We start from the raw sequence: 15,007 nt of genomic DNA on the forward strand, positions 1-15,007 counted from the left end.
CTTTGAATATTTCCTGCCAATCCCTTCTGGCCTGCAAAGTTTCTGTTGAGAAATCAGCTGACAGTCTTATGGGGGCTCCCTTGTAGGTAACTTAACTGTTTTTCTCTTGCTGCTTTTAATAGTCTCTGTTTGTCTTTAACCTTTGGCATTTTAATTATGATGTGTCTTGGTCTGGGCCTGTTTGGGTTCATCCTGTTTGGAATGGCCTGTGCTTTCTGGACTTGTATGTTTATTTCCTTTACCATGTTAGGGAAGTTTTCTGTCATTATTTCTTCAAACCCTTGCTTTCTTTCTTCTCCTTTTGGTACCCTTTTGATGCGAATGTTAGTATGCTTGATGTTTTCCAGGAGATCCCTTAAACTATCCTCATTTTTTGGATTCTTTTTTTTTTCTTTTTTTGATGTTATGCTTGGGTGTTTTCTGCTACCTTATCTTCTAAACCACTGACTCAATCCTCTGCTTCATCTAATCTGTTGATTCCCTCTAATGTATTCTTCATTTAATTTATTGTATTCCTTATTTCTAACTGGTTCTTTTTTATGTTTTCTGTCTCCATTTTTGTTTCTTATCTCATTGTTGAAGTGCTCCCTCAGATCATTGAGTATCCTTATAACCAATGCTTTGAACTCTGCATCTGGTGGATTGCTTGTCTCCATTTTGTTTAGTTCTTTTTCTGGAGCTTTATTGTGTTCTTTCACCTGAAATGAGAAATGAGAAAAATGTTCCTTTTTCTCCCCACTTTGGCTGTCTCCCTGTGTTTGTTTCTATGTATTAGGTAGAGCCACTATGTCTCTGGTCCTAGAGTGGCCTTATGTATTGGGTTGTCGGAAAAGTCATGACATAGTTTTTCTATGTTTTTCATTGCAAAAATGCATCATGACTTTTCTGACAACCCAATAGTAGGTGTCCTGTGGGACCCAGTGGTGCAGTCTCTCTGGTCACCAGAATCAGGTGCTACAGGTGTGTCCCTTGTGTGGGTTGCGTGCGCCCTCCTGTTGTAGTTGAACCTTGGTTGCTGTTTGTATGTCAGTGGGAGGGATTGATCCTCAGCCTGATTGGTTGTGTGGACTGGCCATGACTACAGTGGAGGAGCTGTTGTGCAGGGCCTGACACTATGGAGTAGGATTCACTTTAACAGGGCTATGGTACCTTCCCAGTCTAACCTTTGGTTGTGTCTTCCTTGGAGGAGGCCAGATGATGCTCTGGCTCTGTCCAAAGATGGGCACTGGGTGTACCAGCCCCAGGGCCTTATGGGGGGAGACCTGCTGCAGGCCAGGTTCAGCTGCAGCCTGTGCTCTGCCCAGGGCCACCTGGCATGAGCCTCAAAGCAATTCACAGATGGCCACCACCAACACTGGGTTTGGAGATGCCTGCAGAAGCCAAGCTGCAAATTGAGGCTGGCTGCCACTAGTATCGAGCTTAGTGCTGCTCAGCCAGAGATACAAGACATGCTGAAGCCATATCTGATTGTTTGGGTTTTGTGAACCGTTGAGAGATTTTAGGAAAGTCCACACCCTGAGCCAAGGCAGGTGGTTTGTATGGAAAAGCTACTGGAATGGCTTAGGTGCACCCGTAAGTTGGATAGGGCGGGGTCTCGGGGAATAATAGGGAGGAGGTGAATGGTATTAGCCAAGTCGACGGAGACTCAGACATGGTGCCTGCCTGAGCCTGCGCACTCTGGGTATGGGGGAGGGCTCAACAAAGAAACAAAGGCTTCTACCAGCTCCTCCATTTGAGAGAAGCTGCCCCTCCAGCCCTCGTTCTGAAGCCAGACAATTCAGTTCCTCCCCCATATGTTCCTGGCACCTATTGAGCTGTTGACCCAGAATTGGTGCTGAGCGAGTGAGCTATCAGTGAGTAAATCTGTGTGTAGGCCCTTTAAGTGGATCGTCTGGGACTGCAGCAGCCCTGGTTTCACTCAGTCACACTCTCCACCAGTTTTCACAGACAGAAGTTATAGGGACTTCTCTCCCTGGCACTGGAACCCTAGGATGGGGAGCCTGGAGTGTGGCTGGACCCCTTGCTCCTTTAGGGGTGACCTCCACAGCCAAGATATCCCTTCCGATTTTTAATGGTCACATGCGGGTGTGGGACCAACCCGTTCCTCTTACAAGTCTCAAGGTAGTTTATATCTTTAGTTGTAGGACTTCCGTTCAGCTAGACTTCAGGCAATTCTCAGTGACAGTTGTTCTGTAGTTTAGTTGTAATTTGGGTGTGGTTATGAGGAGGTAAGCACAGTGTTTACCAACTCCACCATCTTGACTGGAAATCCTCACAAACCCTCTTCTTTTAAACATAAGAAAATCTAGCCCTAAAAAGGTAAAACTACTTTTCCAGGGACACATGCACAGACGGGTAAGAACAGAGCCAATTTACAGGCCTGTGCTCATTTATACTTAAAGAATTTGATGGCAGAAGTACGTATTTCTTCATTTTACTGTGTCATGCCACTAAACATGCCCAAGAATCTCTTCCACTATGTCTACATTCCGTGTTTCTGTAAGTTTCTGTAAGCTGTGCTAAGTCAAGTAACTAAACAGATAAACCAACTAAACCTTAAATCCTGAAGTCAAAGGTAATTGTATTTTAAACTGTGAACTGGATAGAGATTGAGGAAACTTCCGTTTAGTGATATGTGTGCCCGAAATCATAAAAACAAATGGTGACAGCTACCATCTGTTGAATGCATACCGTTGTCAGGCATTTGGCTGTGCACTCTGTAAAAATGGTATTTTCTCACTTAAATCCCACAACTACCTTATAGTGTAGGTCCTTCTTATTCATGTTACAGAGAAAGACACTAAAACTAGGGGAGCTAAGGTAGTTGCCCAAGATGTCCCAACCAAGAATTTGGAGTGCCAGAATTCTTACCCAGGGCTGTCTAACTCCAGAGTCCAAGTTCTTATTTCTGTACTACACTATCAAAAATACCCAGGGAAGACCACAAGGAAATGGAGTGCTAAAATAAATTGGTTAAATTGTTGCAGACACTTCTGAAATGGCCCTTTGAAAGGAGACTGAAGTAAAAAAGCAAGGGCTGGAGGAGATATTCAAAATAGCCTACTGCGTTGCTCAGCACGTAACCTTTACCTTTCTATGATGGCAGTGATCTGTCTATTTTTCTTGAAAACCACAGAGAAGAATGGAAATGAACATAGCTTAGATGGGACGTGACTGGCTGGGTGAGTATTAATGAACATAGAGAATATTTTCTAAGATAGATTATTTTGGCTCGGTTCATTCTATGTTTAAGATACCTGTGGGACCCACGAGGCAGTCCAGGGGGCCCACATAATGGCTTAGGGTTAAGAGTCCTTTATCGAGGTCACCACACTTGAGTTCTAAACTCAGCCATTTTCTAGCTCTGGGAACTGGGAAGTCGCTTAATTTTGCTGTTCCTTTCTTTTCTTGCCACCAAAAGAAAGATGATAGTAATGCCTACTTTATATGATGCTGTATGGATTCAACAAGACAATATGTGTGACGTGCAGAAACAGTGCCTGGGATATAGTAATACCTCAGACAAGAGCAGCTCTTCTTTCGTATTTGGGTCAGGCATTTGGAACAGAGCCCTAGACTCAAGAGATAGATTGGCAGACATGAGCATGTGGTATGAGTTGAATTGTGCCCCCACAAAAAGATACGTTAAACTCCTAACTCCCAGTGCCTTAGAATGTGACCTTATTTGGGAATAGAGTATTTTCAGATTTAATCAAGTCAAGGTGAGGTCATGAGAGTGGGTCTAATAAAATGACTGGGGTCTGTATAAAAAGGGGAGATTTGGACACAGACACATACACAGGGAAGATGATCTGAAGACACATAGGAAGAAGGCTATGTAAAGATGGAGGCAGAAGTTGGACTGATACAGCTGCAAGCCAGCCAAGGAAAACCAATGAATAACAGCCACTAAAAGCTATAAGAGGCAAGGGAGAATTCTACCCAGAGTCCCAGAGGGAGCATGGCCCTGCCGACCCTTGGATTTCAGATCTCTAGCCCCAGAACTGTGAGACGATAAATTTCTGTTGTTTTAAGCCACTTAGTTGTGGTACGCTGTTATAGCAACCCTCAGAAACTAATACAGCATCCTGTAGTAAGAATATGGAAGTAGATAGCATGTCCAGGGATATCCATGGAGTGAGACAAGTGGAAGACCAAAGGCAAAATTCTGAGGTCCCCAACATTTAAAGTGGGGACAGAAGGAAAATTCAAGCAAGGAGAAACTTGTAAGTGGAACAAGCTATTCCACTCCTAAAACATGATGAGAATAAGCAGTGTTGTCATGGAAAAACTAAGGGAGGCCACAGGAGGAGAGATGAAGAAAACCAAAATCCAAAAACGACATAATCCACTCAAGAAGAGTTGAGAATGGCTACATCCAGTGTGAAATATTTTGGCGCGTCAGAATGTCAAAAATGTGTTTGGAGCCCAAGAAGTATAATTTAGTCGTGTAGTTTTTAAAATAATATACATAATGGAATTGTTGACTCTCAAGCCAGTTGAGAACAGGCACACTTTCTTACAGTTTTTGACTCTTTTGTAGGGTATTGTACAGTTCACCTGTACAGTTAATTTCTTGACAATTGATTAATTAATAAATAAATGAAGTAGAGCATAGGTTGATGGCTGCATTAAAAATGAAACAGTTTTAAAGTAAATAGGCAAAAAATTATATGTAGAGAAGACTCTTGGTTCTGGTAGAGTATTGAACTTAAAAGTAACTAAAGACATGCCTCTTGCAGAGCATCTGGAAATGCCACATAGCATCTAACATCCTTTTAGTGCACAGCCATACTGGGAACAAAGTCAGTGAATTCCTTAGAGACTGAAAACAAGAAGGAAACCAAGAACAGAGCAGCCTATCCTCATGTTAGCACCTGGTCATCTTCAGTAGCATGGATGGGGTGGGGGTACCAGTGTCTATAATACAGAGATTTGGGTTCTAAAGGTCAGTTAGGTGCAGGGGATGAGGTCTTGGGCTTGCACAAATAGGAAGTTGGACCTGAGTCTTTCTCTCTCTCCCCAACCCCTCTACACACATACATGCAACTGTGTGTTCAAGCAACTCCCAAGCTGAGAAATTAACCATTGAAAAGTTGTCATGGCGTGTGATAACCTTGGACAACTGGCAGAAGCCAACAGGAAGAAAATATTCCTGGAGAGACATGTCTTCAATCCAAGCTTTACAGAATTTCTGCAGATAAAGACCCACTAAAGATAACTCTGCAACCTCAAATTACAAAAAATAGGAAGAAACTATCTACGTAGACGAAGATTCAGCAGAAAAAAACCAGACAACATGATGAAACCCTTAAGAAAATTAGATCATTGAATTATGGGACAGGGACTATAAAATAAACAGATTTAAAATGATTTAATACAAAGAGGAGGAACCAAAAAGAGCAACAGGACAATATGGAAAAGAACAGATAATTTTGAAGAAGAAAAAGAACTCCTAGAAACACTACAAAGTGTTCAAAAAGTATCTGAAACACAGTTGATGGGTTAAACAGTTGATTTGAAAAAGCCAATAAGTGAATTAAAGAAAGTAGACTTGCGATTGTCCTCAGAGTGCAGACAGTGACAAAGAGATGGAAAAATATGAGAAAAGCTTAGCAGTTGGGAATGGTAATGTCCTATATAGAATCAATAGAAGTTCCGAAAAGGAGGAAATAAAGAGAATGGAAGAGAAATATTTGAAGAGATAAAAGCTAACTTTTCCAAAATTGATGAACAGGCCAATTTCCAAATACAGAAAGAACTAGTAAGAGGAAGATAAATAAAAATACAGAAAGCACCAGTAAAGGAAGGGTAGATAAAAATCAGTCCACATTAATCACATTCTGATGAGACTGCAGAACACCAAAGGCAAAGTACTGTAAAGCCATCCACAGAAAAAAGACAGACTATCTGAAAATAATGGCTGTTATAAGTATAACAAACGCCTCAACAACAAAATGGAACAGAGAGGGCAGTAGAAGAAAACCTCCAGTGACCTGGGAGACACTGACAAAATTCTAGCTTCCCTCTGGGCTCTCAAGCTCTTTCTTTTTGTTTTGTTTTTTTCCTGCCACAGGCCCATTAAGTAGCGTGGTGAAACCAGTGGGTCCTTTAGAATAATGCCTTTAGATGAATAAAATAAGCTTCAGTGTAATACTAAGGAAACAAATTTATTAAGAGTGCATTCTAATCTATTAGGTAAATTGAGGGTGAAGTAAAGTTTCTTTCAAACACAGGGTGAGAGTTTGTTGCTAACTTACCTTCAATTCAGGAAATAACAAAAGATGTAATAAACAAAGAATGAAAATGAATCCTAAAGGAAAGGAGTGAGATAGAAGAAGGAAATGGGAACTGTGACATTCGTTAATATGAGGGTAGGTTAAAAAGAAACGACTGTAAGATGACAACCACAGCCTCCTAAGTAGAGAGTACAATAATAAGGTGGGATAAAAATATTGGACAACACAGTCATGTAAGATTAGGGATGGATGACTGGAGTTCAAGGTTTCTAAATTCCTTGCATTCTTTGGGAAAAGGATATATTTGATGGTTAAATTTAGATTTTGTTTAGAGATTAACAAGTAAAGAAATAGAACTAGAATTTTAAACAGCCAAACCAGTAGAGAAAGAAAAAAAAAAGGAATGAAGAAAGATAGATTGATCCAATAAGACATTTGGAAAGGAAAAATAAAGAACAGACAAAGCAAGGTAAATAGAAAGCACAAAACAGGGTGGTAGACTCAGATAGATCAGTAACTATAAATGTAAATAGACCAAACTTGCCATTAAAGACAGAGTGAGATTATAGATTTGATTTTTAAAAAATACCTTGAAGTCAGTTATATACTGTTTATAAAAAACATCTAACACAAAGAAAGAATGACAGCAAACAGAATAAGATATACTAGTCAAATTCCAATCAAAATAAAGCTGACAAAAGTGGAAATAGAAGGCAGGAAGCAATACTGGAGATCATTGAGGGTTATTACATAATGAAAAAAGATTACATTCATGAAAAATGTTTTACTTATATGAACCTAATAACATAGCCTCAAAATACATAAAGAACTGTAAGGAAAACCTTTAGTGAGCGATTTCAATTTGCCTTTCTATAATTGATAGATCAATGACATAAAAATTATATATATAATATATATACACACATATATGTATATATATGTGTGTATATATATACGTTGCCAGTTTTGATCCAATAGTTATTTATAGAAACCTGTGCCCAACAATTAGAGATAATGCATTTTTTTAAGAACTCAGTATGCATTTGCAGAAATTGACCATGCAAAAGGACACCGAAAAATAGAAACAACCAGTATAAAAGAAAATCAGTGTCATATAGACCTCATGCACTGGCCAAAGTGCAATAAAATTAGAAATCAATAATGATCAGAATGATAACACCATCCATAAGTTTGGAAATTAAGAGGTTTAGAAACAGCCTTGAGTGTAGACTCTTTCTTTGAGATCAAATTTCAGTTTCTGGTGGAGTGAAGCTCAAATTCAAGCCGGTTCTCTCTGTTGGGCCTGCTTTATAGCTGTGAAGTGTGTCCCTACAAGGAGGCAAAATGTTAAATCTTAATTTTATAGACTTCTGAGCATCTTTGACAGCCGATTGGCAGACTTACCCAGGGCCAGACTTGCCAAGACCTCATAGGATTGTGGTATGGCTTAGAGCTGCATTGTATTTTTTTCTTCGTGGTGTGTGTGGGGGGTGGGGGATGTGGGAAATGTTTTCTTTACCAAGGTTGATTTTTCTATCTGGAAGCCAATATTTTACATTGATATTGTTCAAGAAAAATGACACTCAGGGCTTATATTATCACCAGTTTGGCCCTTGTTTAGTCCTACTTTTATTCATTCTCTAGAGGGGTCTTGGAAACAGGACATTTGCCTGCATGGGATATTCTGTTTCACCAGGTGTAGTACAGCACGTCTCCAGCAATGCAATGCCCTTCAGCTAACCAAAATGTCTGCTTTAATACTCGTCCATCTGCAGTGGAACTCTACTAGGTCAGAATCCAGTTCCAGGGAAATGTAAAAAAAGATCAACCCTCCCCCCACCCCCNAAATCTTTTCACATTTGTTGAGTTGAACAGTACCTTACAAACAGTCCAGTTTTCAGTGTGCTTGATCCAAGTACCACCCCCCACACACACCTCCCCACCCCCACAGTACGTTAAACAGTGTTTTGCTTTTATTTACTTTTTATATTCCAATTTACTGAAATAGCATTCATAAAACTTTGGGATATTAACCCTGTAATCTAAGATACAAACAAGAGGCTTCAGAGTGAGATGACCCCTTTTCCCTTTTACCCTGTACCGTGGGGGTTTACCATGTCGATGTCTGTGAAATGCAGGATGATGGCACAGATGTTTTCAAAACAGTTGGACTGCAGGTCTGAAAACAAAACAACTTATCTTCAGCGGCTCATGATTCATCTGACAGAAACACCTCCAAGAGCTTCTTAAAATAAAGTGATAAGTTAGACTCGTGTTTAAAGGAAGAGGCTGGCCCTGTGATAACAGGTTGTTTATTTCTTTTTAGCCAAGTTTGCAACGCTGAACCCAGTGCGAGGGCGCGTTCTTTCTCTGCGACATGCTCTTTTGGCAAAGTGCTTCCACATACATTATCCCATTTACTTTTCTATTCCCCCAATATTTCACTTAATTACCCACCAGAAAAGCAAATGAATTCCAGAGAGGTTGACATTTACATCTAGTACATGGTTGAATCAGACCCAAATGTGGGAATTCTGGCTTCGAGTAAAGCCTTTTATTTTATCACCAAGTTTGCGGTGCTCGATGTAATTTAAAATATTCTTTGATTCCTCAGACATTTTCAATGACTCCTCAGTTCCTAGGTCATAAAGTCCAGCCTTCTTAGCACGACACTCCGGGCTCCCCTTGCTCTGACCCCAACTTTTATCTCCATCCCTGTGTGTCTGTGGCTGTGAGCTATCTAAAACCTGCCACTCCAGCCACAGCGAATGTCTCGTTGCGCCCTCAACACATCAGGTGTTTCATGCTGCTGTGGGTGTGAAGCTGGGCTCAAACTGCTCCCCAAACTGAAGATGCCTCGGCTTCTATTACCTGCTTCTGTCAAAATCCTTTTCACAAATGCACGCGCGAGCCAGACCCCTCTGGTGGAAGCGCTCCCTTTTTCCCAGTTGGAATCAGTCGCTGCTTCTCGGTACTTCCATGTCCCGCTTGGGTAACGCAGATGTAATTCTGCGGTGTGAGTTGTGTTCATAGCTGCCCTGCTCTGTGGATTCTCAGCATCTCTCTCTCTTGTGGCCACATCTGACTCTCTGTGGTACCTGTTCGTGTAGTAAATACTCAATAACTCTTACTTGAGTTGAATTAATTTTGGTCCTTATCCTACTGGAGGCATTCCTAAGGTCCTTTGAATACTCTACATTGAGGAAAACCAGGCTCAGTCACAAGGTTAGGTGACAGGTTCCAATTGGCACACCTATCTGGAGACAGAAGGTGTGGTTGCCACACTTGGATGGAGGCAAAGGTGACACCTCAGCTGGGGCTCCCCCTGCTCCCCGGCCCCTTTCTCCTTCATGTGCATAGCTGTAGGTCGGGACAAGGCGAGGCATGTGGAATCTCGGGGGCCCTTGTGAGCTCCCTTCTGTGATGACAAGCTGGGACAGAAGCAGGAAAGCTTTGCTACATGTCAGGGGCCATGGAGGAGACCAGGAGACTCTACTGGGCTCTCTATGGAGTTGAAAGGTGAGCCGGGACCCAACACACGGACCTGAACGCTGAAAGACTCCGTAGCTGCCACATCCCTGCCTGGCCCAGGTAGCTGGGGTGGAGTTCATTGTCATTGGGGCAGGACCTGGGCCTCCAATCTTGTTATCGTTTCCCTGTCCAGAGATCCATTGTAAGTGCTTACACCTCGAGACCACTGAGGACAGATGCCCCAAGGAGGTGGTCATTGTGGGTGATGATATGAGAGGGGCTGGTCCTCTAAGCAGTGGCTGGTGTGTGGGCACAGGCGTGGGCTGTTGTTCAGCAGATGGCAGCTGGCTGGGTGTGGGTGTGGGTGTGGGATGAAGGGGTGGGGGCATGGTTGGGAACAACCCCTAGCAAGACAGCGGGGCCCAGCAAACTCAGGGCCCTGTGCTCAATGCTGAGCAGTTTGGCTTGTTCGCTGTAAACTGTTCTTTCTTCCAACACCTGTAGAGGTGGTCCAGAGCAATGGTGCCCCCTGCACAGGTGGGAAAGGAATGTCCTCATTCACTCTGTCAAGTGGCCTTATTTCACTTTTAATATTCTTTGCTTATAAACTTACAGGGCAGAGGTGCGGAGATCAAATCCTGAAAGGATACAAGAGTAACCTGACTTTGTGTAATTTTATTTGTTTCAAATGAAGCAATTCCCATGAACAAACTAAGAAAGTGAGATTAAAATTGTATACCCTACAAGGAAATTTTATAAAAACACTTTAACACATTTATATAATGCTTTGGAAGACCTTGCTTTGATTTTTGAAACATAGAGGAGAATAAAATTGTTTATAAATAACTTTAACCCAGGTATTATGTTTATTGTATATAAAAAAAGAGACACAAGATACAGTTTAGTGTAAAAAAAAATCTCCATCGCCTTTTCCTCAGAAATAATAGTTACCATTTTGTTGCATATCCTTCCAGAAATTTTTCCATGGATGTATTTATATTTCTCTGTAAAATATAACTAATACTGCAATAGCATTTTCAAACTTTTTAACTTAATCTACTTTGAACATTTTTTTTCATATCTACATATATGTATTCAGCAGCGTAAGTTTTAGTTTCTAAATACCGCAGGAACTTTCCTAAATGCACCACAACTCAACTAGTTCTTTTTTGTTGGACATTTAGGGTGTTTCCAGAGTATTGCTATTATAAACAATACTACAAAGAACAACCTTGAAAATAAATCGTCACGTACATCCTCTCATGTTTCCTTAGGATAAATTTCTAGAAGTGGAATTTTTAGTTCAGAGAAGATGCACATACTTTTTTTGAAAGAAGTTTGAGATGTATTGCCAATTGTTCCCTGGAAAGGTGGAAGAAATTTACATGCACGCCAGCAGTCCAGGAGCAAGGTCGTTCTACCAAAGTGGAAATCTTAGAGATAAGAACAATACAGGTCGAGAGAGTCTCTGGGGTCCTGCACATGGTTCCTAACTTAAAGGAAAATTGGATGAGCCATGACAACCCAGGGCTTTGCAAGGGAAAGGTATTAGCAGGCACACCAAAGGACGGTAGAGACTGGACTTCTTTTGTTGGCTGTCTTCCTAAGATGTCATTTCACCATGTTAATGGGAAACCACTGATTTTCAGGAACTTGCCTATGTGTCATTTGTAGACTATCTGGTCCCACCATTAAGAGAAGAAAATGTGTTCCCAGAAGGAACTGATTCCTAGGCAGTAGTTACACCAGAAAAGAGCCCTCCTGTGTTGTTAAGGCAAAACAAAACAAAGAAAAATGAAAAGAAGCCAAGTATGGCTCATGTGTGGTGGTGGAGTTTCTAGGAAGTACTTTGGGGAGGCCCGGAAGGGAGGGCTCTGTCTGAGCGGTGTCCTCTGCACAGAACGCAGGATGAGGAGGACTTGAACTGAGGATGTCCTAAAACCACAATATGATGCATTTCTGTATCATGAGGAATCATGACATGCCCTGAGAAAAAGTAGAAAAAAACAAACAATGGAAACAGTCTGGAGCTTTGAACGTTTTATCCCTGAAAGCGGAATCCTGACCCAATGGCCAAGAGCCATCTGAACTTCAATGAGTTGGACGACGTTAACCTTCTTTGTACGCGTTCAGTTTTCCCAGACTCACAAAATGTTTCCATGTGTTTGGACCAGAGATGAGCAGGCACACCGTTCTGTCAACGCTGCCGTTGGAGTTTTCGTAGACGTTCTTGTGTTTGCAGCAGCCGGGGTCTTCCTCAGTTTCCAGATTCTGTGCACTGAGTGCTGGTCGAGGGTGTGAGGGTCATAACAGTGGTTGAAATCCAGTATAACTGGTAAAGTTGATAGTGCATGTGCCCGGTGTCCCAGAAATGCCACATCTAGGTTGGCACCCCAGGCCGCCCAGCACGTCCCCAAGTTTAGTGTGCATGCGGGTCACCTGAGGAGCTCGTGAGTGTTCAGCCCCTGATTCTGCAGGCCTGGGGTGGCGCATCTCTCATTAGCTCCCAGGTCATGTAGATGCTGCTGGGCCCACTCTGAGTCCTGAGGCCAGGGGTGGATGGTGTGAACCTTGGCCGCACTTTAGAATTACCTAGCGAGCTTTGCACAGCCCTGACGCCCGGGCTGCTTTCCAGCAGAATTAAATCAGGATCTCTGTGGGGCAGACCAGGCAGTGGTAGCTTCTCCACCTCCCCGTGGTTCCAGCCTGGGGCTGATGCAGATTCCATGACATGTACACAGGGAGGGAGACACAGGGATGTCCATGGATGAGAGATTGGGTTATTCATCTGGGGTATCCGACAGCTGCTTCAATGGCTGAACGTACCTATGTGGATTGACTTGCACACATCTTGAAAACACAGTTCTGAGCACCCAAAGCAAATAAGATACCATTGATGTTATCTTTAAGAATGCAAAACTGTATATATAGTTGATATGGTGAAAGGATTCAAATGTGTATACATGCAAGACGCAGGTATCAACTTCAGTGGTTACTTCTGGAGTGTGCGGAGGCGCATGGGATGGATGTGGGTTCTGTGGGGTTTGAAATAATTTCCTTCTAAAAAGGATATGAAACATGAACCCCGTGATTTCATCCCATATTCACATATATGGGATGTAAAACAGAAAGCAGCAAACATACAAACAAAACAGACACAGACAGCAGTGTGGTAGTTACAAGAGGAAAGGGGAACGGGAGGAGGAGGAGAGGAAAGGGGGTCAAAGAAAGGGTGACACTAGGAGACTAGACTCTGGGTGGCGAGCACACAATGCAAAACACAGATGACGTGTTATAGAATTGTACACCTGAAACTTACATAATGATATTAATCAATGTTACCCCAATAAATTTAACTTAAGAAAAGATACAACAGAGAAAGGAATTAATGAAAGAAGGGGAGGAGGAGGAGACAGAAAGAGGGAAGGAAAAATAAAGCAAAGGAAAGAAGGAAGAAAGGGAGGGGGAGAGGAAGAGATGGAAGGAGGGAGGGAGAGAGCATTCTGGTGGTGTGACTGGCTCTTTCTCACTGTTACTGGTGTTTGCTTCTGTAAACTTAAAGTGTATTCCACAGCACATGACCTGCCTCATTCATGAGTAGCCTGAAACAAGACCAAACGGAGTTCTAAAGCAATTAGCCAAAAAGTGATTCAAAAGGATGATTGATTTCACGCACTATGATTCCGGCACTCCTGACCCCTAAGAGCCTGTCCGGGGACTGAGGTCAAGGCTCTCGTTTTATGTGTAAAACAGACACAGAAAGGAGAAGCAGCCTCAGGAGGTTGCAGCAAGTTCAGGGGCCCTGGGGTTGCAGCTCTGGGCCCCGGCTCCCTGCCCAGGGGTCTCAGGGACCTGAGGGAGGAGACCCACCTGCCCTGCATACCCACCCCCACCCCAGACTGTTTGCGTGGGGTGATCCTGGCCTGTATTTCCGTTGGGGAGCGCCTGTTCCTTCTCCCCAGGGCCCCGGCCTCCTGACTCTATTGGGGTCCCCTCCCACGCATAGCAACAGAGCGTGATGACATTGCCTGCATCCTGTGGGGCGTTTGTGTGCCACAGCTGTAGTGTGAATCACCCCGCCAGCCCTGCTCCTGCAGGTGGGAGTTGTAAAACCAAGTTCACGGCCGGAAAAGCTTGTAACTGACAGCTCTCTCCTAGAAATACTAGCTCATAGGAAGTGGGAAGGTTTTGGCTTACCTATACTTTCTTTCCAATTCTGTGATGAATATTTTTCAGTGTTTTGTATAAATACTTTTTTTTCCTTTGCAATTTGTAATTAGCACCTTTCTGATGATATGTGTTGCTGACTGTTAATTTCATATGAAGATACTACCAGTAGTTTTCTAAGGAGATTTTCCATTTATTCGTATTCATTTTTAAGTGAATACATTAAAGTGAAAATAAATGGGGGGAAAAAATGAATACCTTCCTATCCCCACCAGAAACTTTAGGCTGTGAGTATCTGAGCAACAGAGGGGTCGGTGGTTCAATAATCCTAAACTTCTAGCACAGTTCACTTTAAAGACAACAGTGCATGTGTGTGAGTCAGTCGGTGTTTTTGCCTTTGACCTGTCACTGGGCCTGGCTGGAGGCTGTGTTTCTGGGGAACAGGAGGGCTGCTCTGGAAAGCTGGGGCTGGTGGGAAGTCCCACCTGGGGTCTGACCCTGCCCCAAAATTTGTCTTCAGGAGTCAGTTGATGATATGTTTCCATCCCCTTTCAGATCCTACGCTATGGAGTACAGACCACGTCCGGCAGTGGCTGGAGTGGGCAGTGAAAGAATACGGCCTTCCCGACGTCGACATCTTACTCTTCCAGAACATTGACGGCAAGGAGCTGTGCAAGATGACCAAAGACGACTTCCAGAGGCTCACCCCGAGCTACAACGCCGACATCCTTCTCTCGCATCTCCACTACCTCAGAGAGAGTAAGATGGCCCCCACGCAGGACAAGGCCCTGTCCTGACGGTTCTCGTTACCCTCAGCTGCAGGGGGTTCAGTCCAGTTTGCTGACAGCCGCTTTCTGCCCTAACCCACTTCCCACTCAGGATCTGAGAGGACTAGACACCTAGAAGGTGACAACTTAGGTGAACACGTGGTGAGAAGTAGTCAGTGCTTTTACAAGAAGCCAAACAGTCACCTTAGCATTCAGCTGCCTCCTCCAAGGTCCCCTGACACATGACACATCAAAGGGAGAGGAAACTTTATCTGGTCACACAATATTTCATCTTCATGGTGCCCCAAGTGAAATAGAGACACTACGGAAAGATTCCCCCTGGGTGGGGAGTATGGGTTCAGC

The 15,007-nt window shown here is 43.0% G+C and overlaps 1 protein-coding gene across 7 annotated transcripts in view; it reads left to right on the forward strand.

Annotated features, from left to right (window-relative positions):
- ERG (ETS transcription factor ERG) overlaps positions 1 to 15,007 on the forward strand; it is a 192,108-nt gene that overhangs the window by 155,028 nt on the left and 22,073 nt on the right. For all 7 annotated transcript variants that reach the window (XM_019655782.1, XM_019655783.1, XM_019655784.1 and 4 more), the window contains one exon: positions 14,433 to 14,636. In XM_019655782.1, coding sequence (XP_019511327.1) covers positions 14,433 to 14,636 — 204 coding nt within the window. The remainder of the gene's footprint in view (positions 1 to 14,432; positions 14,637 to 15,007) is intronic.

The sequence above is a fragment of the Hipposideros armiger genome, unplaced genomic scaffold (genome assembly GCF_001890085.2).
Source record: "Hipposideros armiger isolate ML-2016 unplaced genomic scaffold, ASM189008v1 scaffold_246, whole genome shotgun sequence".
NCBI lineage: Eukaryota > Metazoa > Chordata > Mammalia > Chiroptera > Hipposideridae > Hipposideros > Hipposideros armiger.